This window comes from Vicugna pacos, chromosome 4 (genome assembly GCF_048564905.1).
Source record: "Vicugna pacos chromosome 4, VicPac4, whole genome shotgun sequence".
In the NCBI taxonomy this organism is placed as follows: Eukaryota; Metazoa; Chordata; class Mammalia; order Artiodactyla; family Camelidae; genus Vicugna; species Vicugna pacos.
In genome coordinates this window covers 58,485,059-58,511,172 of record NC_132990.1, presented here as the reverse complement: position 1 = coordinate 58,511,172, position 26,114 = coordinate 58,485,059, and the positions used below count along the sequence as shown (strand labels likewise).

The 26,114-nt window shown below is 47.2% G+C and overlaps 1 protein-coding gene across 2 annotated transcripts in view; it reads left to right on the top strand.

The window, feature by feature from the left end:
- Positions 1–26,114, top strand: part of EPB41L4B (erythrocyte membrane protein band 4.1 like 4B) — a 123,020-nt gene that overhangs the window by 39,771 nt on the left and 57,135 nt on the right. For both annotated transcript variants that reach the window (XM_072959881.1, XM_072959880.1), the window contains exons 3-14: positions 4,582–4,624; positions 5,473–5,551; positions 7,479–7,523; positions 9,355–9,407; positions 14,102–14,222; positions 15,272–15,359; positions 15,503–15,591; positions 15,892–15,961; positions 16,059–16,228; positions 18,405–18,514; positions 20,501–20,531; positions 23,695–23,728. In XM_072959881.1, coding sequence (XP_072815982.1) covers positions 4,582–4,624; positions 5,473–5,551; positions 7,479–7,523; positions 9,355–9,407; positions 14,102–14,222; positions 15,272–15,359; positions 15,503–15,591; positions 15,892–15,961; positions 16,059–16,228; positions 18,405–18,514; positions 20,501–20,531; positions 23,695–23,728 — 933 coding nt within the window. The remainder of the gene's footprint in view (positions 1–4,581; positions 4,625–5,472; positions 5,552–7,478; positions 7,524–9,354; positions 9,408–14,101; positions 14,223–15,271; positions 15,360–15,502; positions 15,592–15,891; positions 15,962–16,058; positions 16,229–18,404; positions 18,515–20,500; positions 20,532–23,694; positions 23,729–26,114) is intronic.

Here is a 26,114-nt window from a genome sequence, read left to right as displayed (position 1 = left end):
GAAAGTTCCAATCCTATGATCACAATTTTGGTTCCTCTGGCAACCAGCCCTCATCCTTAGGTGCTTTCCCAAAGTCGCCTCATAAATCCAGGTGTGTCTGAAAGGGGTTTGTTATGAATATCAAGACACTTTTATTGCTCCTATCACTTAACGAAATTACAAGAATTTTAGGAGCTCTGTGCCAGAAACTGACAAAGACCAAATATACATTTCTTATTATGAATCACGGTATCACACACAATAAGCTCCAAAAGTGTTCATTCCCTTGTTTCTCTTTTCATCCCTTGAATACAATTATCTCTCAGATTCCTTCCAGCTTTAATTTAAATGCAAACTAGACAGTTTTTTACAAGCCAAGAAAATCTATAGGTACTAGAAAGCCAGTTATGAGTTCCATCACTCAAACTTGATGGCCATGGGGTGGTTCAGGCAGAGTTTCTAGACCCTCTTCAGCCCCTGAGCTTCTCCTGGCCATTGTGATTCAAGTGCTTCTGTGTAGATTTTAGACAGTTAAATTCTACAACCAGCCTCATGCGTGTTATAATTCCAGAACTGATGTTCTATTAGAACAGATGGCCTTTGCCAGTCATCTCACATCTCGATTTATGGAGAGGGTTTTGCCAGATGGACTTGGATGAGAAATTCAGATCAGAAACCACCTAGTACCCATTAGAGTGTTTGAGTTAAATGCTTTGCCCTTTGAACTCAGGAAGGCACCTGTCTGTTTCCAGTGACTGGTTTAATGGTCTGTTAAGAGGGCTGGCGCCGTTTGCCTCGCCCTCTGCCGACAGGCTGCCTGGCTATATTTAGCCAGGATGCAGGTGAACATCCAAGACAGATCCTACTGCTGCCTTACAGGGCTCCAAGCCCAGCGTCTGGTATGATTTACTGAGTGCCACGTTGGACCTGAGTGCCAGGGTCTGGAAGTCCCAGGGTTGTCTTGTGGGATTAAATATGAGTGATCAGAGCCTGGTCATCTCCTGCTGCTGAGAAGAAAGTCAGGTCATTTTGAACTGGTTGGATACAAGATAGATTTTATCATCTCTTGTTTTAAGATTGTGACTGTGTTTCTTATCGCCTCTGATACAGGCAAGCAAACCTGATGTGAGCCCCATGGGGTCGAGGAGCTTTTTAAAATGGAGCCATTTCTGATTCCTTTCCCGGCTTAGCCAGCCCCAGACTTTTCACAGGCCACCATCCCAGTAGATCCTGCCCTGAGCAGGAAGGATGGAGGCCAGCGTACATGGATGAGGGGGCCCTTCAGCAGTGTGGTCAGAGGGAGGGCAGTCTCCTGTCCCGTAGGAGCCGTCATCTGTCAGCCTGTGCGTTAACATGAGTCATTGACATCTGGCTAGCAAACCTTACAATTGCTTGAGATTTTACAGAGCTCAGATGGCAGTTTTCAGAAAGGGTCACGGATGTTGCAGGATGCCCAGCGTCAGTTATTAGGGCATACTCTTGGGTGGGAGAGGACACGGGAAAACTTCAGCTCTAAATACTTAAAGGGTACACTGGGAGCCTTTGAAAAACACCAATGATTTGAGATTCTGTTTAATGATCTTGGGTGGAACCTGGGTATTTGTGATTGAAATGTGCAGCCAGGGTTGAAAGGCACAGCTGAGGAAGCACAGACACAGACCTGGACCAAGACTAGAGTTTTGACAGTAGAGGGCGAGGAACAGTGGGCTCAAATTTGCTCTGTTCCAACTATGATATGGAGACATGAGAAAGGGAAGAAATGGGACAGGCTCCACCAAGCTCTGAGCCTCTGGGGCTAATAAGACTAGAAGGCTGGTTGCAGGGAGAACCTTCCTTGACTGGTAAGGATCAATTCATTTGAAAGTGAGGTGAAGAACAGGTTTAGTCAAGCCATTAGCATGATACTTACTTTGGCAGGAGAGTTAATACTATGTTTTTATCAAGACTTAGTCTATTCTCCTCTCAAGGGCTGAGGTCCAGCATTTCCAGCATGGTTGAGGGCGGCAGTGAGACCTAATTCTAACTGATCATCAAAAACTGCCTGATAGGCAGGTGATGAGTGAATAATGGAAACTGACAACCTGGCCCACCCCTCATGAAAATAATATTCTTATTAAAAGTAAAAACAAAAACAAAAACAAAAAAAAACCCCAGAAAATTCTGTAAAAAAAAAAAAAGGCATTCACAGTCCCACATTCAGAAGTAACGTCTGTAAATTCTTCTGGACAAATACTGATAGGAAATAATAATTTTCTGTACATGGGATCCCACCTGATTTTTGTTTGTTTGTTTCACATCGTGCAGCGGATCTCTTGCCACATCAGTAAATATAAGCCTAAATCAGTTTTAAAGGCTGAATAGTATTTCATTACATGGATGAGCCATTTTTTAATCCATCTTTGTTGATGGACATTTAGGTCGTTTCCAATTCAAAGCCTTTAACAATGAGATAAAGCATCCTGTCCATGAGCCTTTGAGACAGGCAGCCGGCTGTGGGGATCTGTGGCTTTTATCTTACTGTTGTCTGGCTGGGAGTGGGGGTGACTAAACCCACGTTCTCCCATTGCACTGCTCACCGCTTATTGTATTACAGTTCATCTATTATTTGCTTTTGTGTTTCCTTATCCCCCTCCTCCCATGCAGTCATAATGGGCTCTTTGGTGAAGGGTACTCATTTAGTCCCGCCCTTTCTCATTATTAGGAAGTGCAGAGTTTAGATTGCTTCTGAAAGTGTATTGACAGCCAACAGAATGGCCTCTGATTCTGAACAGTTATTGAGAATCCCACTCTGGGCTCAGTTATTCCAACTGCTATTCTAACAGCAGCGTTCAGCGTGTATCGAGTTTACGTAAAGGGATGGGGAAAGTCCCTATCTGCCTCATTTTTAAAAGTATGTTGAACATTTATTTGTTTCTTAAGAATCTAATAAGGACCCGCTGGCTGCCAAGCTCTGTGCTTGGTGCAGGAAACTCAGAGATGATGAAGTGCATGGTCCCTGCCCTCTGAGGCTTATGTTCGCCTGGAGGGGCTCACAGTGCACTTTTCCTAACTGTTGTTCTCCTTGGAGGTGAGTCTCCCGAGGCTCGTCAGTGCTGTAGTATCAACAACGAGAACGTTACAGAGGAAATTTTAAATGAGAGAAATGGTTTTGTAATTTCTCTGATAGTTAAAACCGAAGTGATTTTTCTGGCGAGAACCAGAGGAAGTTGAAATGCCTTCACTGACCAGGGCAAAGTTAACTTAGGCAAAGCCCCACCTGTTGTTCCACCTTCAGTGTGGGTCATTTTCCTGGCAAAAGAATAAGAATCATGATTTTTGATTTTTAATTTTAGAGTTTAGGGCGACAGAATTACAAGACCCATATATGAGCAGATTTTCAGCGGTGCAGCTTGGAGTCTTTTCTAGATTAACGGGGACTTGATTGTAACTTGAGAAAAGTCAGAAGGAAAAGGCAGCTGGTGGCTCTCCTCACTAGAAGAGACTTTATAGATTAATTAGGTAAAGGCACATCTTGGAAGAGCTAACTCTTGCCCCCCAAAAAATGCACTTAATGTGCTTAAGCACAGATTTTTTTTCTTTTTTTTTAATTGAAGTATAGTTGATTTACAGTATTGTGCTAGTTTCAGGTGTATAGCAAAGTGATTCAGTTATATATATATACATACATGTGTGTGTATATATATACACACACACGTGCTGTACCGTAAAGCCTTGTGGCTTATCTATTTTATGTATAGTATACTCCTAATTTACGCCTCCCTGCCTGCCTTTCCCGTTTGGTACCTATGTTTATTGCTCTATTTCTGTGAGTCTGTTTCTGTTTTGTGTGTAGAGTCATTTGTATTATTTTTTAGATTCCACATATAAATTGTATCATATAGTATTTGTCTTTCTCTGACTTACTTCACTTAGTATGATAATCTCTATGTCCATCCATGTTGTTGCAAATGGCAATATTCCATTCTTTTTTATGACTGAGTAATATTACACACACACACACACACACACACACACACACACACACACAACACATCCTTTTAAACCGATCATCTGTTGATGGGCACTTGGGTTGTTTCCATGTCTTGGCTGCTGTGACCATTGTGGTGCATGATCTTTTCCAATTAGTGTTTTGGTTTCCTGGATATATGTCCAGGAGTGGGATTGCTGGATCAAATGGTAGCTGTAGATTTAGTCTTTTAAGCAGCTTCCATGCTGTTCTCCACAGTAGCTGCACCAGTTTACATTCCCACCAATAGTGTATGAGGGTTCCTTTTTTTCCACAGCTTCTCTAGCATTTATTATTTGTAGACTTTTTGGTGATAGCCATTCTGACCTGTGTGAGATGATACCTCATTGTGGTTTTGATTTGCATTTCTCTAATAATTAGTGATGTGTGGGGCATCTTTTTTTTCATGAAGCACAGATATTTTTACACCACCCCCTGCAGTTTGCAGATCCCCAGCGTAAGAGCTCATAATCTGGTCCAATCTGTGGTTTTTATGGGTAGAATTACTAAGGTTTGTAAGGGAGGGTAACTCTGAGGGCTGTGTAATCTTGCTGATGAACTATTCCTAAAAAAACAAAACATTTTCTTTCTTTCAGCACTGGCTGGATCATTCCAAACCCATAAAAAAGCAGATGAAAAGTAAGTAAGCAGAATTTAGCCTACTACCTTACTTCTTTTGTCAGAGAGTGAAGTCCTTTGCCAATGTTTTGAGGTATTATGTTTTCATTAGAACTCAGGAGCATTTTAAGATGGATTCCATTTTAAGGATGAATTTTAATTTCCTAAGGCTGGCTAAACGTTAGAGTTTAAAAATTTGAATGAGTTTTTAGTAGATGTTAAAAAACAGCCTAAGCTTTCATTTAAAATCAGGCACTTCTACCAATGAGGACTGATAAATATGCCATTCAGAAACATGACTTTATACCTGTTACATTCATTTCCTAAGGTTATAAAGTAGGCTCAGAGAATGGGAGCAGGAGGGCTCTTTGACAGTCTGGTCCAGCTCTCTGATTTTATAGTTGTGGTAACCACATTTCTTCAGTGTTGCTGATGTGTGAGTAATTTTTTTTAAGTTAATAATTTGGAGGTATTTTTGCTGTGGTTTTTTAGATTACAGAACACTTGGCTGTTTATGTGTCACTTCCCTTTACCCACTTAGTGTTTTGTTACACATTAGTATCAGTGTGGAGTATCTTGGCAATCGGGGTGAAAGTAAAGTGTCAGTGCTCGGTAATCATCTAGATGCTTTGGGTTTTCTTCCAGAATGAGATTACTAGCTAAACTATCTTTGTCAACACGAAAGTCCATTTTAGTTTTCCAAACTAGGATGGGAAAGAACTTACTAGCTTCCTATGTTCCGTTGTTACCTCCCAGTGTCGTGGTGGATGTGTTACTAGATTTAACGTGTTTTTTTTTTCTTTTTTTCCACTCTGTGATCTTCAACATTGGGGAAAAATATCTTCAACCTTCCATTTCCAAATGTTTAGTTGGACCTGCTTATGCTTTGCACTTTCGAGTTAAATATTATTCTTCAGAACCGAACAACCTTCGTGAAGAGTTTACAAGGTAGGACAAGGTGCAGGACAAGGTGCCTCCACCCCCACCCCACCCCCGCACCCACAGCACTTGCCTCACTAACAGTCCGTGGTCTTCTCCCCCGCGGGTTTGCCGCCTCTTCCGTCTGCTGCCTTTATATTCTGAGCAAGAGTTAGCGCTTTGCTGTCCTTATCTCTGTATTCTGTTGAAAATCCACACTTTGCTTAATGTGACCTTTTTCTTAGTGAATCCAAATTTAAACATTTGTTTCTTCGTCCCATTTCTATTTTGTTGGACCTTGGGTAAACTGGCTAGTTGGTCGATGGCACTTTATTTTGTCTCAGATACAAAAAGGGAAGGCAAATATCAGAAGAGCATTTCTCAGTCCAAAATCGCCACCTGATTTTTTTAAGGAATGTGAAATATTCCTTTGATTGTTACAGTATCAGATTTATTAGAATTCCTTCCTGGTATCTTTCTGCCCCATCGAACTTCTTTGATGGTGTGCCTGCCTATGTCTGTCTCTTAGACTTCAAAAACAGTGTCGAAGCAAAAGAGACATAGAAAACATTTTACATATTGAGTTTCCCTCACCCCTGTATCAGTGAGATGCTCTATCCAGCCTTCTGCTACTTTTGATGTCTCCACAATCTCCTTTGTCATGGTCTGTGATGGACAGTAGTGGTGACATGTAAGCTGCTGAGTGATCCACGGTGGTGGCCGCTAGCCTGGAGATGACCACCTAAGTAATACTTTAAAGACAGACTTTATCACCCCCACCCCCCGCCCCGGGAGAGGCCAGCTGGGCTTCTGTAGTTAGGCTTTCCTATAGGAACTGGAAGTTCTGGCCACAGCAGCACGGTGTCCTCCTTGATGTGGGTACTCAGTTTGATGGTGGTTGAGCACCTGTCAGAAGCAATAACATTCTGGAATGTCCCAGAACCTTCCCCACCACCCCCACGTCTGGGTCACCCACACTGTCCTATATCCATTCCACAGAGAGTGGCTGGCTGCAGTGTTTTCAAAGTTCAAACAAATTACATTATTCTAGTGTTCCCCTCTAGAGTCCTTTATGAAGCATGCTGCTTCTAGCTGTCATCAAAGCCAGTGATTCTTAACTGGGCTTGTGTGAATCAGAAACACCTGGGAGGGAAGCTTTTGAACAAATCAGATTCCTGGGGACCACTCTTGAGTGTGAGAGTCTCATTCCGTAGGTATGGAGTGGAGCGTGGGCAGTTTTGGTTTTTACAAAGCACTGTAAGCGGTTCTGATGCTCACGTCCTCCCGGTAAAAAAACAAAAACACTTAATCTTTGACTTAAGTGAACTCCACTTGTGTTACTTGCTGCCTTCTTCCCCATCTTTCGTGACCCCTATGAACAGCCACAGTCCAATTCCAGGATTTCTGTCTCCTTTGTGTGTGTCTGTGTGTGTGTGTGTGCACGTGTGTTTTGTTTTTTTGAAAGACGGAGTCTGCAGTTAAACTGCATCAGAAAAAAAAAAGCCTCCAGCAGTTGCTAACCACAGTCAGCTGTAGACTTTTTGATACAGTCTTGATACAAGCTGCAGCCTTTCTGGAAGCTGCTGGGGGTGCTGACTGCGGGCGGATGCGAAGGCTCCACCGCCCGCTGCATTGCGTGCCTGTGTGCGAGCGCTGGTGCGCGTGCGGCTCTTCCCGGGCACCCAGGCCACCGGCGAGGCGGCGGCTGGACCGCGCGGTGTTCCGTGTTCCATCCTCCAAGTATCTTGCGAATTCCGTACATGCGCTCACCTTCCTGGCTAGGTTCTGGGTTGCCTTCCTGCAGGAGATGCTTCCACCCAAGTTCTCATTGGATTTGGACTCCCTGTTTACAATGCAGAATTCCGGGCTGCGTGTGGGGGCGGGGTTTGTGATGGGACGTTGGGGATTGGCAGCGGCTGGGGAAGTGACCCTCTTGACTTTTGTATGTGTTTGTCAGGTACCTGTTTGTTTTACAACTCAGGCATGACATTCTTTCAGGAAAGTAAGTATGTTTTTGTTCTAATTCTTAACCCAGGATAGATTGTAGTATATTTCTAAATAATTCACTGTGTGTGTGGTTTTTTATTTTTAACTTTTACCCTTGTTCCCTTTTCAAAATTGAAAAAAATACACCAGGCATTGTAAAGTGAGTCTAATACTTGTATCAGTGTCATCATTTTATTCTAAATGATCACTATATGGCTTGAAGCATTTCCAAGAGCATTAAATATCCGAAGTGATGTGTATTTGGGAATAATTCTCTCTTGTCACATCACTGCCCCATTCATATTGGCTTTTGTCATATTTGCAAGCAAGATACGTTATGAATATGTATACACTTACAAGTATTTGGGTAGTCTCAAAGTCTCGCTCATCACCGTGTGCATTTAAGTCATGTAAAGAGGTTATGTGCTGATTCCAGGAGAAAGAGGTTTAGACATCTCATCTCATTTCCTTTTTCTCTCTTAAAAATGGTTTTAAAATCCTAGGCCTCTGACTACACAATTGTTGAGCACGAGAAGCATTGGCACTGACGTGGTTGACGTGGTTGCGTTCACAGGCAGGATTTATTTTAAAGATAGGAGATTTCAGCAGTCATAGCTTTTACAATGTGTCATTTTCTACCAGACACATTGACTATTTTCTATTACGTGAAAAACTAGGACTACTGAATCTAAAAAACAACACCTGCTGTTATTGCCAAGAATACATTTTGATTTTGAATCTAACCTGGAGGAAATTTAAAATGTGATTTCTGAATGTGCAAACTCTCCATGGAGCGTGTGCTGTCAGAGTCCTAGTGGAATGTACACTACAGAACAAGTAGATTGTACAGTGTATACATTTGCCTTATTCAGCCATGTGACACAGACCTTTGATTGTGTGTAACAGTGTGTATATTCCTCTCTCTCTCCCCATACTGTGCTCCTCATACTAAAAGCCTTTTTAGTCATTATCTTCTATCTGGAAAAATATTAATGGCAGCACCTTGCATCTGTACAGCACTTCGCAGTTCACGTGCACTTTGGTCTGATTTACTGCGTTTCAAAGCAGAACAGTGTTCTGACCCCAGCGTTGCCTCCTGCCAGCTGGATGTCGGTGCACAGGACCCCTGAAAGCTCAGTTCCTCATCCCCAGGGTGGAGGGTGGGGAGTACCGGCAATGCCCACCCTAGAGGTTTACAAACTCCACGCACGGATCAAATTGGATAATATACACATGTGAAAAGGCTTTGAAAACTGTAAAGTTCTATACCAATGTATGTCATTATTATTTTTCCAACTAAATTTGCAACACTAAGTATGAATGAGATCACTGGACTGGTAGTAATACACGTCTGTGGCGATGCCTCCGTTATTAGATTGCTCGAGTGTGTCCAGCTGTCCCGGCAGTCTTAGGTATGGTGTCTGTCTGTTCAACACTGTGACCTCGTTTCAAGGAAGATTTAAGGCAGCTTGAAAAGATGCATGTACTATATCAAGATAAAATAACTTTAAAAATAACAAGGCAGAGGGAAGGCTTTTCATTCTGTTTCCCAAACGTCTCCATTCTTGCCAAATTCAGTAAAATTGCCCGCTTTACCTAGAGTTGAGAGAAACTGTACCTAGATTGGGTAATTTTACCCTCTGACGAGAACTGACTTTGGGAAACATGGAGTGTAAGTCAGCTTGTTGCATTTTTTAACATAGATAGCAAAAATAGAAGCCAGCAAGAACGAGTATCATTATCTAAATACCACTACTTTTTGAAAAATGATTTTAGTGATACTTTGCATGGTTATGAATATTAAAGTTCATATTTAGAGTTAATTTCTTTCTTTCTTTTTTTTCAAGATTGAAATGCCCATATGAAACAGCTGTGGAACTGGCTGCTCTCTGCCTACAAGGTATGTTATTCCTTAGTGGTAATTAGCATTTTACAAGTTGGTGCTTTTCGTTTCAACAAATGAGCATCTACCGTGTGCCAGGCACCGTGCTCTGCTTTGGGGTACAAACAAATACGATATGGTCTCCATCCCCAAGTGGCTTGCGGTCCTGTGAGGACCCCATGGCAGGATCACAGACTCGGCATGTACACACGGAGTGCAGTGTGGTTCCTTCAGGAACGGAGGCTTGCAGGAGGCTTGGAAGCGGAAGGCCCCTTGCAGGAAGGGTAGGTGGAGATGAACAGAGGAACCAAGGCACAGAGTAGAAAAGTGCAGAGAGGTACCAGCAGCTGAGTGGTGTCACAGGTTGAAGTTCAAGGAGCTGGAAAGGCGGGCGACCTTGACCCTGTTTGAAGAGCATGAACTTCATGCTGTCAGCCATGGTGCCTTTGAAGCTTCTTAAGAGGGAGGCAGGCCTGGTCAGATGTGCATTTTAGAAAGGCCACAGTGGCTGTGATGGGGAGAAGGGACTGGAGCAAGACCAAGACTGGGGCTGGGGGTGCAGTGAGGGGGTGTAACTGTAATCAAATGAAACTAAGGCTAGGGGTTAAACACCCCCCCCCCCAAAACCCCAGCATTGGCATCAACGGCACAAGGAGGACCTGGTCATTAGGCTTCGGTGTCAAGAGAGGAGTCAGTGATGACTCATAGGCTGTTACCAACATTTACAGCAAATAGGTAGAATTGGGCTCCAGTCGGGGAGACATCTGTGCAGGGTCTGAGAGGTGCTGGTGGGGCCTATGGTAGCTTCTTGAGTCTAGGAGATCCGGCTCCATCAGACAGGTCAGTCTGGACACACTGACAGCAGAGTCATCACATCAGCATGTGGGTGAGAATTGGATGGTAAGAGGTTTGCCTGCATGACTGTCAGTGCTGGCTGTTCCATCCATATGATGCAGTAGTGGCTGTTTAAGATGCACCAGAAACACTTGCTGAAGTCTCCAGCACTAATTAAGAGGATACTGATGTGTGATTGCACAGAAGGAATCTCGTCAGTGCATCGGGTAGACGTATGTTTGGACTCGTTTACCAGTGTTCGTTGGCTTCTGTGGGATAATGAATAATGATATATTCATTCATAATTACTAATTTTTTTTGAATGCCATAATAAGATTTGGCTTCTGGCTTTTGTATTTACCAAGGTTTACAAGTTGATCTAAGTCTTCAACTTATAAAATCAGTACATGCTTATTACAGAACGTCAGGACAACAGTCAGACAAGGAGAGGGGGGGAGCACCACCGTCCTACTCACAGACGAGCAGTTTCTGACTATGAGTTTTGATTCTGATCAGAGTCATATACAAATGTTTTTATATTATTTTTCCACTTGGTAATGTTAGTTATGTGTGTTTTGTCATGTTTATAGTCAGAAAGATGGTCTTTAATGGCTGCGGGTTACTCCCATTCCCTGATACTTCCATTCCGTAGCCACCTTTGATGTTTACCATCTGATGGGGACTTGGCATAAAGTAGGTGCTCAGTAGGTACAGAATGAAGTTGAAGAGGCCTTCTGAGGACTTTGGTTGAGGGGGTGTCTGCCCATGTGGTCTGAAGGCACTGGTGATGGAGGTGACAATATTGTCATCTGCAACCGTCTGTGTCAATGCAGTGCTAAGTGCTTTGCATCCATATTTTCCTGATACAGTGGTACCTGTGGTAAATGCCATCAGGATGTGTGATGGCTTAGGGAACTTGGACTGTCCTCTTTGGCCAAGTACAGTTTTCACCAACTTGCCAAGCAGCATCCACCCTGGTGTTTCTGAGTTGCTAGGAGGTCGTACCATCATGCTTGGTGGTCCAGCAGTAGATGTCAGGGTGGAGCTAATGGAATGCAAGCATCCATGTCAGACCTGGGGCCATCAGTCCACCAGAAAGATTTCTTCCTCAGGCCTTTGGCACATTGTCCTAGTGATTAGAGGACAAGGCACACGTATCATCACCCTGCGAACCCCCTGCCCCGACCGGGGGTGATGAAGGCATCACCACGCTGGCAAAGCCCAGCTCCAGGAGAACCGTTTGCCTTGCCCAGAGCCGCGGAAGACGAAAGTACCAGCTCTCTGTGAGCCCTTCTTGGAGAAATTACCCATCTGAGTTGGAACAACAACATTAGTGTAATTTAATTATGTCAGGTACAGATAAAAAGACTGAAGACTTAGACACAGAAATGGAGAAGTGCTGGTTACACCGTCCCTCCATGCCCCCTCGTCCCCCCCATCCCATCCGTACATGCTTCTCGTTCAGCCACAGAGAAGCCGGTTTGCCTCTGACTATAAAGATGGCTACAGCACCTCTGTGGGTTTGAAAAATGAAAGGTTGTGTGTCCTCCCAAGCTTGCGCCTTGAACACATCTTGCTGCAGTTGTCCTTGAATTAATGGTTCCTCCAGAGTTGTGATGCAGTGGCCCTGCTTGGAGGCCATGCTCTTTTGAGAACTAATGTTATGGTTGATTTGAAGATTAATTCAGGCACAAAGAAAAAGAAGGGAGGAGGGAGAATGGGACAACCATTTGTTGTGTGTCCTGAATCTCATTTCATCTTCGTAAATTTTCATTTTGTGGGTAAGGTGTCAAGAGACCCAGGGCAGTTAAGTGACTTGCCCAGATCACACAGCAAGTATATGGTAGTGTTTGGAGCCAAGCCCTCCTGTATCTGAGTTGTTTCCACCACATCCCACAACCTCCACCGCTGGGACCCTGGCTGTAGGATTTGAAGATGGAGCGAAGTGTCCTTTTACTAGCGGGTTCTTGGAAGGCAGGCAGCGTGCTCCCTCAGGGTGGGTGTGCCAGGCATCACTCAGGCTGTGTTAGTCCAGTGATGGGGAGCAGGGACACTAGCCCCATTGCCCCATCTTGGGGGAACCTTGTTATTGACTCCCCGCTCCTGCGTGTGATGGTATCAGTGGCAGAGCTAGTCCAGTCTTGTCCAGACACAACAGTAAATGCAGGGCTCACTTTGGCGCATGGGTGCAGGGTGGTTCAGATCAAGGAGCCCTCTTCCCAGACGGCCCTTCTAAGCTTTGCCAGGTCCCCAGCATTAGGGTGACGTCTTGGTCAGAGGTCAGCAGTGGCCCTCAGCCTTGGGAGCCTAGCCCTGACCTTTTCTGGGCAAATATTTCCAGGACAGAATCTTCATTTGTGACTTTGCCCAAGGTACCAAGCAGCCGCACACCAGACTCGTGGTGGCCTTAGGGGTGCCGTCCAGCTCAGAGTTACAGATGATGGCCTGCGGTCAGGTGAGGGGAAGGTCACTAGGTCCCCTCCCTGTGTCAGACACTGTCCCCTGCAGTCCTCCCACTGCCCCTCCGAGTTTGGTATTTCTGCTTCCTCTGTGCGGGCAGGGATTTTATCCTCTTCTGCAAGCCACCTGGATGGAGTCCCTCTCCTGAAAGGTGGGCTCTGGGTTTGTGACTCGGAAGCCATTAGAAAGGGCTGCGTGGTATGTAGTGAGTTGCTGTCACTGAGGGTGTTTGGTCATATATTCTGGCTGGTCAGTTGGGCTGTTGTGTTAATCTGTGGTTCTCAAAGTATGTTCCCCAAGTCAGCTATGTCAGCATCACCTGGGAACTTGTTAGAAATGCAGGTTTTCAAGCCTATTCCAGACCTCTGAATTCAGAATCTCTGGGGATGGGGGCCAGCGACGTTTTACCGAGCCCTCTCTGATGGAAAACCACTGTCGTAGATCAGTGCCTTTCAAGGTAACGTGGGCACCACCCTCCTGGGCATCTGGTGGAAAGGCGTGTTTTGCTCCGGGCGGTCCCGGTGGGGCCTGAGATTCTGCATTGTGAGCCAGCTCCTCTGTGATGCCCTCGCTGCTGGTCTGTGGACCGTACTTTGTACAGCAGGGTATTAGAGGTAATTAGAGGGAACAGCCAACAAGGTCTTAGAGGAACCTCTGGAGGATTCCCTTTCCTTCTGGGGTCTGCCTCCTGAGCTGCAAGGGTCAGGGGAGCAGGGAGAGTGGCCTCTCTCGTTCATGTCCGGGAGGAGTGGGGCCCCCTGTGTCCTCGGGCCCTGTGTTCCCTGGGGCACTTGGCAAGAGTGAGGACCGTGCGGCGGCTTCGGGCTTTCTGCCGGGATCGCCCCGTGGTGGTCCTCCTTTCTGCAGCCCCGGCTCCCCCCCCAGTTTCTACCTGAGTTGCCGCAGTTGCTCCACAGCCCGCTCCCTCTCCTCTCTCGCTCCTCACGCCTCCCCTCTCCCTCCTGACAGATTTTTTTTTCCCCTGGATTCTGCCTGTACCGAATTCTTGATTGAGCCTCTCCAGCACTGCAGGCTCCAGGGTGCTGCTCCGACCCACCCTTTATGAGAGCCTTGTTCCATGGATGTTTCTGGGCAGGTCCTCCGTCGCTGCAACGGCCTTTTATTGCAGATTGAAGCTTTACAACTTTGTGGGGAAATGTAATCGGGGCCTCCCGGGGCAGGAGAAAGAGACGGGAGAGAGACAGTAATAACTGAGATGATGGTGTAGGGCTCAGTGGGGAGGGCGTTCGAGTGATTCGCGGGGACTGTGAGTGTCCACCTGGGGAGTGAGTGGGAGTTCAGTCCTCCTGCAGGGAGAGAGCTAGTTGTACACGAGGGGGCACCTGTGCTGTTCGCAGGCCGCAGTAACCGAAAGCATTCACTGTCTCCCGTTTTCCTCCCTTTTATGAAACCTGCAGCCGAGCTTGGGGAGTGCGAGCTTCCAGAACACACACCGGAGCTCGTGTCTGAGTTTCGGTTCATTCCAAATCAGACGGAAGCGATGGAATTTGATATCTTCCAGAGGTGGAAAGAGTGCAGGTACCTTGACGCTACCATCTGGCATTCCGATCTATTTGTTTTGTGATAGATACGCGTTTGCCAGCCTCTTTTATCTGCTGGTTGAGCGACTCTGTCAATGACCGTGAACGTGCAGCTCTGGCTCTTCACATCTCTCTCGCCTGTGCTCCAGTTTGCCAAAGGCCCATGCAACATCTCTCTCTGCAGAGATATACAGTAAAAACCAAACCATATTCCTGTTTCTCTCTCTGAATTACAGGGGCTGGTCCTGATTTGCTCATTGCTGCCAGGGACACCACTGCCATCCTCCCTCCTAAGGAAGGCGGCGGGGGTTGAGGGTGCTGCGTTGATCCAGCCTGCACATCTGGGCCTCTGTCCATGGTCCAGACTGCTGGAGCAAACCCTTTAGAAATATGCCCTGTGGCTCTTGTGGGGACACTTGTATCTGAGACCGCGTGTTGTACAATGTTGTATCTCAGGACACGTGGTCACCACTGCCAAATCCAGCCCTATCGTTTATTGCTTGGTTTTTCCTCTTTGGCCCTGTGTCGACACCCTAGACTAGCAGTTTTATGCCTGCCTGGACTACCCGTGCCACCTCTCCTCCCACCCAGCCCATCTTCCCAAAACACTGCCTGTATCCAGTCACCCTTGAACTCAGAGACTTTGCAGGGCTTCCCGTTGTCCCACGGTCATTCTGACTCTCTTGAAAATGGAAGGTGACTGGTGCATTGTTGTACCCACTGAAATGTAAAAATCTGTGGCCGTAGAGTCATCCTGCCACACCCCCCACACTCCCTAGCCCCCATCCTCCCAGCCTTTTTCCTTTGCACAGACATGCACATATGCACACACACAGTCGTTTCCCTGAGTGCTCATATCGTAAGCTCTGCTCTGCCCTCTTTCTGTTCAGTGAGCAGTCTGTTCTCAGAGGTCGTGTTGTGTTGATGTGAACCGGTGTCCCCCCTTCCTTTACCTGCCACAGAGCATCCCTTAGTGTGGCCGCACCCTTCAGACTCCTGTGGGTGTACGCACTGCAGTTCACATATGTCTCCGTTGGTTTCTCTAAGGGGAAAGAGCCCTGCCCAGGCGGAACTCTCCTATCTGAATAAAGCGAAGTGGCTGGAAATGTATGGGGTAGACATGCACGTTGTCAGGGTAAGCACTGTGTGTGTTTAAGTAATTGGGTTTTCCTGTGAACCGTGTGCAAACCAAGTAACGCGGTGAGAAAACTGTTTTGCATTCTGCTCTGTGACGACCTGTTAGAACCCTCTACCGACTGTGCCTTCGTTTATTTGTAGGGAAGAGATGGCTGTGAATATTCTCTTGGACTGACCCCGACAGGCATATTAATCTTTGAAGGAGCTAACAAAATAGGCTTATTCTTTTGGTAATTTAGTTTTGTCCTATATTAAAAATGTCTTTTCCTATTTTGTGGTGGAATTATATGTGATGGGTGATTATCGAGGGACATTGGCGACCCCCAGATTCATTTTCAAAAACGCACATGCTCTGGCGTTTGTGGGTATGTGACAAGGGCAGTGGTACTTCTGGATAATCACACTTAGATGAATGAGATGAATGATTTCTTTAGCAAATGTAAGCTTAAACAGTAGAAAGGAGACTGCTGTGTGGTGTGTAGATGGCATTCCTGCAGGCTGTACTTTTAAAGTGCTGTCTCTCTGACCAGGCCGAAAATCACCAAAATGGATTTTAAAAAGAGCAAATTGACGCTGGTGGTGGTGGAGGATGATGACCAGGTAAGCCTTGCCCCTGCTTTTCCTCCTTGCTGCGGACGGTCCTGCATCGGTGTTACCAGCCCCCGGGTAACCGGGAGCCCCGTGCTTCGCCTCCCAGGGCCGGGAGCAGGAGCACACATTCGTGTTCCGGCTGGACAGCGCCAGGACCTGCAAGCACCTGTGGAAGTGCGCCGTGGAGCACCACGCCTTCTTCCGCCTACGGGCGCCGGGCAACAGCAAGTCCAGCAGATCAGACTTCATCAGGCTGGGGTCTCGCTTCAGGTTCAGGTGGGCGCTGCTTTACACTACCCGGTCACATGTCTGGAAGGGGAGTAGCCGTGATGCTTTTGGTGACTGGAGCAGTGGGTCTGCGTCCAGAGGCTGGAGGTGGACATCCCATCTTCTGTCTTAACATCTGACTTTTCATGGAATCACTGAAGCTCTTTTAGCCTCTGTATCCTCATTGATAAAATGAGGCTAATAACAAAATTATTAAGAGCTGACATTTACGCTGTCTCATACGTAGACACTAGCCACAGGTGGCTATTTAGATTAATTAATGTTAAGCACATTTAAAAATGTGATTCTCGGGTCTCACTAACCATGCTTCAGGTGCTTGGGACAAATGAGACGGGTGGCTACCATACTGGGTAGTGCCAACGTAGAACACAGGCATCGTTTTGGAAAGTTCTGTCGGCCACACTACACTAACTAGAGTTTCTGATGTACCAACTCGTAGTTCTCCCAGCAGCCTCACTAAGGTGGGTCCTTAGATTATCCCCGTTTTACAAATAAGGGAACTAGGACCAGGGAGGGTTACATAATCTGCCCAGAGTCACAGCCAGTCAGTGATAGGGCCGATTCAACCCCAGGCAGCCTGAGTCTTATATCTTATTTTTTAAACGCTACTCTATTGCCTTTCACATGCCAACATCAAGAAATTCGGTGGGGAGAGGGTACAGCTCAGTGGTAGAGGGCATGCCTAGCATGCACAAGGTCCTGGGTTCAATCCCCAGTACCTTCATCAATGAATAAATAAGTAAGTAAACCTAGTTACCCACCCCCCAATAATAATAATAATAATAATGATAATAAAAAGAAATTTGGTGATAATTAAGAATGAGAGTGGATGTCAACATGTGTGTGAGTGACCCAGGTTCACAGAAATATTTAAATCTGAAAAGATCCTAAAGAAAGAATTTATTTTGATCTTTTTACTTACGATTCTCAGACCATGTCTCTCAAAGTGCGTGAGAACTCCCAGGGTGTTTTGTTTAAAGTGAGGATTTAGGACTTGACCTAAGACCTTTGTAAATCAGAATCTCTGGGTGCGCACGTGTGCGTGTATGAATAAGGCCTGGGAATGTGTATTTTAAGTGCTCTCCCAGGATGGATTTCTGAGGCGTGTTTACAGATCTGAGAATTGCTGTTACAAGATCTAAAACTTCACATGGTTTCATAACCTCTGCCCACACATGGCATGTCCTTGAACTCTATTTAAAATGCCAAACGATTTGCTCCTTTCAAATTTTTCTCCAGTGCAAGGAAGTGGCTGTGCACTTGTGTTTCAAGGATGCTTTTGTCGGAATGTATTTTTAAACGCTGCAAAGGGGAGTGGGGGGACCAAGTCCTTTCTGAGAGAGAATCGACTTACAGGTCCTGCAGATGATGGAAAGTGTCCTAACTGCAAAGGCTTGCAGAGACATCGCACATGTGCTGAGGTCTGCCCTGTCTCCCAGGGAGGCAGGAGGACTGTGGAGGGGGTTGCCTAGGTGGGCTTTTCCATCTTAGGAAGAAACTCCTGTGGGGTTTGGCCCAGCCCTGGCTCCCTTCTGCTCTTTGAGGACAAGTGTAAGAAGGGAGGGGAGTCTGGAGAAGAGGCTGCCCCTGGGGTCACTTAAAGCAGGTGGCATGTGGTGCCTTCCACGTGCTAGATCATAAACCAAGGGTGCTGGAACGAGGCAGTGATAGATCGCACGAAGACAGCGTGACCTCCTGGACTGCAGCTGGGTGTCAGGTTGATTGAAAGCCTTAGTGAAAGCAGCCATGTTTTCCTTAGCATGGCGAGGAAAGCCAAGGTATAGTTAAGTGGTCATTGATAACCATCTTTTAAAAGAGTTAAATGTCTACCTAATGTGTTATGAAAGGTTATTTTATGTGCGCATTGGTATTCTCTTAGATGTTGCAAGTATTCGACCTGCTTGGTTTGTGCAGTCAAAAAGCCGGTACTTAAATTGCAGGTTTTGTCCTTTGGTGGAAATATAATACAGCCTGGACTTGGCAACAGTGTGTTTATTTCCAGATGGAAGGCTAAGTTTAAATTTAGTGTGTGTCTTTACCAAACAGAGTTCTAGATAAGCTGAAATGTACATTGGAGCTCTTGGAAATAACAGTTCACTGCTGAATACGTCGAATGCATGGCATTCTGATATTGGAAGTATGCAGTGATGTATTTGCTTTCCAGTGGGCGCACAGAATATCAAGCTACACATGGCACCAGGTTACGAAGAACCAGCACCTTTGAGAGGAAGCCTAGTAAACGCTACCCATCCCGGAGACATTCGACGTTCAAAGGTGGTGTGCTTTTCATTCCATCTTGGAATTTCACATTACGGTTTAGTTGGTTAAGCCCCAGGGAGCGTGGTGCAGCAGTTTTTGAAGGAACTTTCTACTGTCCTCTGTCGTTTTGGAGCTTTCAGCAAAACTCCAGCGGGATTGTCTTGGTGGAGTTGGGCCACCCTCACCATCCACTGTCTTTAGTCTTTCCCTCTGGATATGTTCATTTCCTTCTCCCCCTTTTCCATATTTCTTTTCTTGCATCTCCTCACTTCTGTTGGACCTGGGGCCTCAGGGATGTCTATAGGTAAACACGTTTCCTGCCTCTGGAAGGACAGTCCCTTCTCTCTGCCATCTTCCAATTTTAAGTGGGGACATCAGTCTCGTGCTAACTAGAATCGGACCACGTAAGAGCAGAACCAGAACTGTCAAGTTCTGGGCTCGGGTCCCACGGCCAGTCCAGACACACCTGCCCGTGAATTTAGCTGGACCCCAGGATGCTTGCCTCTGCCCCCCTTTCCAGAACTCCCTGAGCCTTGTCTGTGACTTTGCACCTGTATGAGGCCTGGTACCCAGTACAGCTTCAGTCAGCAGGTGAGCAAGTCAGGCTCATTTCTGTTTACACTGGCCCCCAGATCCCATCTCCTAGCTCCCTGTGCCCACATTTGATTGCTTCTCCACTCGGGACTCCTTGTTCAGCTCTAAGGTGCTTGCTCTTTTGTAACAGGGCCTGTGTACTCTCGCCCCCCACCCCCACCCCTCCTGGGCATCACTACTCCTAGTGGCCATTCCGTATGTTTTCCTTGAATAATTAAGGATGCGATGGGCCTCTGTAGGACCTGGCACCTATGCTTTCCTATTCTAGAATCTCTAATCTTGTGTTCCCCACCGTTTCCTTCCTTTTTGAACCAACAATGCAATAGCATGGTAACCAGAAACTCTCTAAAGCCATTCTTGGCTTCTTTCATGGGGGAAAAATACCCAGAGCCTGGAGAATGTGGCCTCCCCTTCAAGAGAGACCAGAGGTTGAGATGGTGGAGTGTGTGCCCAGGGAGGGTGACAGGTCAGTGAAGGGTGATTGATTGCAGAAACTGGGAGCAACGAGTGATGGGGCGGTGGGAGGAGGGGATGCGAACTCTGTGTCCCAAGGGCTGTGTTCACCTCCCTGCAGAGCATCGTGCTTGTGCGTGTAGCCAGTTGGGTCAAAGCTTCCTAGAAACACCCCAGTATAAGGAAGGACTTTCTGATGGGGCTGTCCAAAGACAGCGCTCTTCCAAGACAGCAGTGAGGACCCAGGCCCTGGAGGTTGTGTGAGTGCAAAGGGCAAGGTTCCTCGGTGCGGCTGCTGCACGGGCAACGGGGCTTGACCCCCTAAGGTAGCCTTAGTTCTCTTCCAGACTGCACTTCTCCAGCCTCCTTCTTGGTCTCCATCCTCTTCTCCTCCTTTATTTTACTGACATTTTCTACAACCAGAGTTCTGGCATCTTTGCGAAACTATTCATAATTTTCCAGGCTCCAGTTTTTAAAAAACGAAATGGAATCTAGATAAATAAGTTCCACCTCTGTCCATGGTCCCTCCCGCAGACTCACCCCCCGGCTCCAGTCAGAAGCCTCTGCCCTGCACTCCCCAGCACAGATTCACGCTTGTATTTCAGCCTTTATCATCACCTTATGCTGTTTTCGATTTTACGTGCCCCTCTGTCTCTGTGTGAAGACTGTGAGCTCCTTGAGAGCAAGGACTGTCCCGTCTCAGCATCCTCCAGCTCCTGGCCCTGGGATCAGGCTCCGTGAGCCTTTTCTGAGTGAATTGGGGGCGGGTGGGGGGCACAGAGGAGAGGCTCTTCCTCTGGAAAGAAGTAGCAAGGTGAAGATTTCTGCCTGCTGGGGTTGGGGCTGCTCTGAGATCCCAGAGATCTCTTCCTGGTCATTGGTAAAAAGTGGTAGAAATGGTAGAAAGTGGTAAAGCTCTCTGAGGTGTCACACTTTCCTGTTTTTCCTTTAAAGCAAGCAACCCGGTGATAGCGGCTCAGTTCTGGTAAGTGCCCCCAGACTCCGGGGATGGCTCGAATTAATTGTATTTATTTGCAATGTTGAGTTTTTCCTGAATACAGTGCGATCACAGAGTGAAGACCTGACGGTCTGTCCCTCCCCCACCTTCCCTGCTGCCTGGCTATGCCGTCCGCCTGGCTTTTAATAAGTACACAATAGAATGTTCCAAGACGGTTTGTTTTTTTTGGAAAACAGAACTTCTTTGTTTGAGTGGCTTTGTGCTTTGTTTATTGGAGCAGTGGGTGATGAAGGTCATAGGAATGTGTATGGCAGGGGACAGTGGCGTTGCAGGCAGTGATGGTAAAGAAAGGTCTTGCTCTTGAGCAAAAGCTCCCAGGAAACAAAAGCTGGATTCGCTCAGTGACGTGCGGAATTTATGTCATACAGCGTAGAAGGCCTTTCTCAAACATCTAGTCAAATTGCTGCAGGAACAGAACTCATCGCAAGACTAGAACTCTAGCACAGGTGTTGGCAAACATTTCCTGCAAAGTGCCAGGCAGTAAATACTTTAGACCTCACCCGCCCTGCTGTCCCTTTCAGGACTGCTCTGCCCTGTGTCCGGAGCACCAGAGTAGCGTGAACAGTTTGTAAACACATGGACACACCTGTGTTCCAATTAAACTCTACTCACACACGGTTGGGCCAGGTTTGGCCCATGGGCCTCAGTTTGCCACCCCCTTCCCCAGCACAGATGGCTTGGATCTTTCCTGTACTTTGAACTCATCTGCTGAGCTGTGAGGCAGGGGGCGGGGGCCCTCAGCCAGGCCACACCCCAGGGTGATGCAGTCAGTCTCTGGGGTGGGACCCGGTGTCTGTGGGTTTAAAGCTCCCAGGCGAGCCCAGTGTGCGGCCCAGGTGAGAACGCCGTCCCACCTGGTGTGCACCTGTCCTCTCCCTGAAACAATTGTTTCCTTGTGTGAGTTGTGACTTCGGTGCACAGCTGTCACGCTGGAGAATCACAGACTACATTTGTTTTGGCCCTTGTGTCCAGGCTCCAGCCACTGGTAGCCCCGTTTAGTTAGCCTCTGGTCATCGCAGGCCCGGGTCTCAGGCGGCCAGGGAGGATGGTCTCTGTGATCAGCACAGCTCGGTGGGCCAAGGCCCTGGAGGGCAGAGCATGGCACGAGAAGGAGTGGGTTAGTGATGGGAGCGCTGACCCCGGAATCGGGAGGCCTCCCGCCCAGCCCCACTGTGGCGCCAACCCAGCTCTGGGGCCTCATTTTTCTCATCTGAGAACAAAGTGGGTGGGCTAGATCAGTGTTCTTTTCAAACTTTTTTAGCCTCTGATTCTACCCCCCTCCCACACACACACACAAAGAAACCGGACATGGAAGCCCAACACAGAGAACAGAAGTGGGGCTGCTGGATGACGTGGAGCAGGGAGGGGAGGGTGGGGCTGGCACCTGCTCAATGCTCCCGCCCCACCAGGTAGCCCCAGGACACCTCCAAAGACCCCCAAGGTCCTGGAGAACATAGCGGGCCCCTTGTATCACACAGCGGGAAACTCGTGTGTCTGGTTCAACATGCTACCTGCTGTGCCATTTGGCTGGGGGTCTGGGTTCAGTTCTCAGCATCTCATAAAGGTCCCAAGGGTCCTGTTGAACTGCTGTGCATCACACCTGGCCCCCCGAGGATGGGAGGAGGTTGCAAGGTTCCTCCATGGGTTAAGTTTAGGCCCACAAGGGCCCCTGTTTCCAGGATCCCTGTGGTGGGTGGTATGCTAAAAGTATCTTCAGCTCTCTCTGCCCGTCGGCATGTCTTGCTTTTAATTCTCAGGGGCTTGTGAATGACAATATTTCTTTCCTTTGCTCTCTGAGGAAGTGATTGTTTTTCCCTAATAAGATTACATTTTCCTCTTAGCACCTAGTGGAGATTATATATATTGGGAACCAAAACAAACTAAAAGAAACAACAAAAAAAACAAACTCCACCAAAAAAAAAAAAAAAAACCACCCAACCCCAGTAAATACACCCTTTAGGAACAAATGAGCTAATAACCACTGTTCGCAGCTGTTCGATTGCTCTTCACAGCCTGTGGGATCCTGGGGTGGGTAGGATTGCTGTGGGAGCCAGGGATGAAATTGTGCTCTGGGCTGAAGAGATGATGCCAGAAAAAGCACATTGCTGAAAACAGCCCTCCTGCTGAAATGCTGCGGCCGGGGGTGAATGTGGCCCAGAGCTGGCCCTCTCTGAAAACTGGAACACAGAGCTCCTTAGGCCCCAAGCAGGATTGAAAACCATGGCATGTTAACCTCTCATTGTTGGGGAAGCGGTAAACCTTGATTTTGAACACGCCGCCCCAGCAGCATAGCCCGATGATCGTGCCAGGTTGGTTTGTGGTTTTTCTGGCAGATGCCAAGCTTGTACGTTGTTTTGCACCAACCTTCTCCACTCGTACTTTTCACAAAAGCAGTTATATGTCAGGTTCCATCCTCAGGCCCTCAGAGAGCCAGCTTGGCTTAGCAGTAAGAATACAGGCCTTGGGGTTGTGCAGGTGTTGGGTCCGGCCTCGTTGCTGCCGTGGACTAGCCAGCAAGTGTCCTAAATTCTCTGTTAGGCAGTCATTCCTTTATCTATGTAATGAGGTGGTGATGTTTATTGACCTTATAGCCTTGTTGCATGGATGAAATAATAACACATGTGAAGCTCCCAGAACAGAACCTCATATGGAGTGAGCATTCCAGGGTGGTGGCCAGATGATGGCAGTGTTGTTGAGAGCAGTGGGACCCATCGTGGCGGGTGCTCGGAAGGGACTGGTGGCTCTCCCTTTAGCTGGAGAGAGCTCTGGGCAATCCTGGAGCTGCCTGGTATTGTGGGCCACCCAGCGATGCCAGAGCAGGCCTGGAATGGGGGGCAAAAGTTACTTGGTTTACCCAACTGAAATGACCTCTTTTTCACCACCAAAACCTCACATCAGAAATAGGATTCTGAAATATTACCTGCATGTTTCTGTTTGTGAGCTCTAATGTGACGAATGAGAGCTGCTGTTTCTTATATGTTCATTTAAGCTGCCAGTAACCAAGAAGGGTATTCATAAAAGTTGCTAACAGAGTAGCAAGCTCCTAGGATTATTTTACGATTGTTAAATAAATCAGTAATAACACCACTTTACAACCTGTTACATTACAATCTTTCTTTTCTCTTTTTAGCTCTAAAACAAATCCTGAAGTCCATAATTACCAGGTGAGCTATTGCTTTGAAAGGTTTTCATGTCATGCTTCTTAAAGTGTCTACATTTTCCACCCTGAGCAGTCATTATGCTTATAATCACAGTTTGAAGAAATAACAACAGTACATGGTTTTTTTGAGAAAACAGTGAGAGCCTTCTCCCCTGACCCCTGCTTCCTCCTAGTCATTGGCACTGCCTGGTTTTCTTAACCTTGTCCCCTGGCAGGCAGCGGGGACATATGTTCTAAGTTCCTGGGTGGTCAGACACAGCCTCTCGGGAGCACTCAAGTGAGGCCTTTTTTTTTTTTGTCCAAGTGTGTTCAAGGCCTAGGGAACATGAGTCTCTGGAGATGCGCCTCCAGGAAAGGTTGTCTTGGTCACCTGTTTGGGAAATGCTTCATTCCCTTCTTGGATCTTACGGTGCCCACTGGCATGTCAAATACCGAGAAATCCTTCAAGGAAGACATTTTTTGTTTGTTTGTTTAAATCCAGCATTTCCCCAAATCATTTGACTATTGGACAACCTCCCTACGATAAAAAAAAAAAAAGCTAGCCTCCCCGCCACTTTCTTTTGGTGGTGTATCCACCAGCTTTAGTGGAGCAGTGGTTTCTAGAACCTACTTTGTCAAGCATCGTGCTGGGCCTGTTGCCTGCGGAAGGAGCAGAGAGGTTTCCGTGGCTGGTGTCCTGCCCTTTCACAGGATGGCCGGTCAGCCCCCTGCCTCGCCCCCCGACAGACACAGACACACACACGTGCACACACACATACACAGCCCGTGGGTAGCTCTCGCTGGTCGTCCACAGCCTTCTACTCCCTAGCTCCGACTTAACCTTCCTGTGTTTATTGTCCCCACGCCTCATCACACATCATATGTTCATTTCTTAGAGAATCACATCACTGTGGCCTCATAATGTTTTCCCACTGCTCCTTTGCCTATGCCTGGAAGCCGTCCCCTCCACAGAGCCTTCTCTGACCGTCTTGATTGGAAATCACTGGCACCAGTGGTTCTCAAACCAGCTGCACATTAAAACCATCAGGCAGGTTTTAAGAAAATAACCAGTACTTGGGCCTCAGCCTGAACTGATTGAATCAGAAACTCAAGGGTGGATGGGATCTGGGTATCGGAGGGCTTCAGTGCCTCTAAGGTGGTTCTGATGAGCAGCCGGGCGGGGGCCCTGGATTGGTGATGTGTCCTTGGCTTCCTGGGTTGTCATGTTCTTAGAGGCAGAATTCGTGTCTGAGGAACCCCTAAGTTGGGGCCAGCTTTTTTGTCCTGGGTGGGTGTGACTGTCCAGGGGACACTCCTCTCCCAGGTTTCTGTGCCCTGTCACCAGTCCGGTTCTGAATGTCACAAGTAATGACACTACTCCATGACGAGTTCACTTTGGAGCCTTATTCTTATGTCTTCTGGATCTTCTGTTACTGGAGATGCGAATTCCTTAGATGGGGAGGGACCCCAATGTACGTTCTCTTTATGAGGACTCCAGATTATGTTTCAGGAGGATTTTGTGATCTTCTGTATGTGAACTCTTACTCCCAGTGTGCAGAACCTGGACGTGACTTCCGCGTTGTAGGGCATAATGTGTAAAAGATGCTTTGCACCTGGTAAGGTAACGGCTCGGTTTCCCAGTCTCCTCGCCTTCTTTGGGTTCTTGAGTTGTGTTAGTCACAGATGTTTTTTCTTTTTCTTCTTTTTTTTTTTTGACTTTGAGGAATTTTAAGTGTAAGTGGCTGGAATGTTGTTGATGGGTGATTAGTGCTTAAAGGGGAGAAAAAAATAAAAACAAAACAAAACATTCCCAGCTCAGTGCTGCCCCTTCCCCTGACATCACCCTTCCAGCCCTGCAGGTGCGCTCTCTGCTCAGGGTGAACCCTGATGCCTCTGTTCATTGAAGTCAAATCCGCGAAAGCTGTCACCTGGGTGTTGTCCTTCTCTTAACATCCTTGGCAACCCCTGGTCCCCTGCTCTTTGCCAGTCTTAGAGGAGCCGTGTTGCTCTGTCAAGGTTTGGGAGTAAATTGACCGGGAAGGGAACATCCTGAGCATTGGCCTGATACGCATCTGAGTGCTGAGAAAGGTTTCAGGGAAGACAGTATTGTAGCACTGATGTCACTCTGAGCTCAGCAAGCTTGGCCAGCTGCAGAGGATGGGGTGGCTGTGTTTTCTGTGAGAGCGCTACTGGCCTTTGGGAAGGGGCACTTCTTCATGATTTGGGGCTGTCCCTACAGTTACAGGAGGTTTAGCTTCCCTCTTCTCTGCCCCAGAGTTACAAGTAACCCTCCAGGCATTGTGACAAGCAGAATTGTACCTACCTATTTCCAGTTGTCCCCAGGGGGGCGTAACTACCCTGGTTAAGAACCCCGGGGGTTAACATTGAAAAATACTCCTTGACAGCTTGAG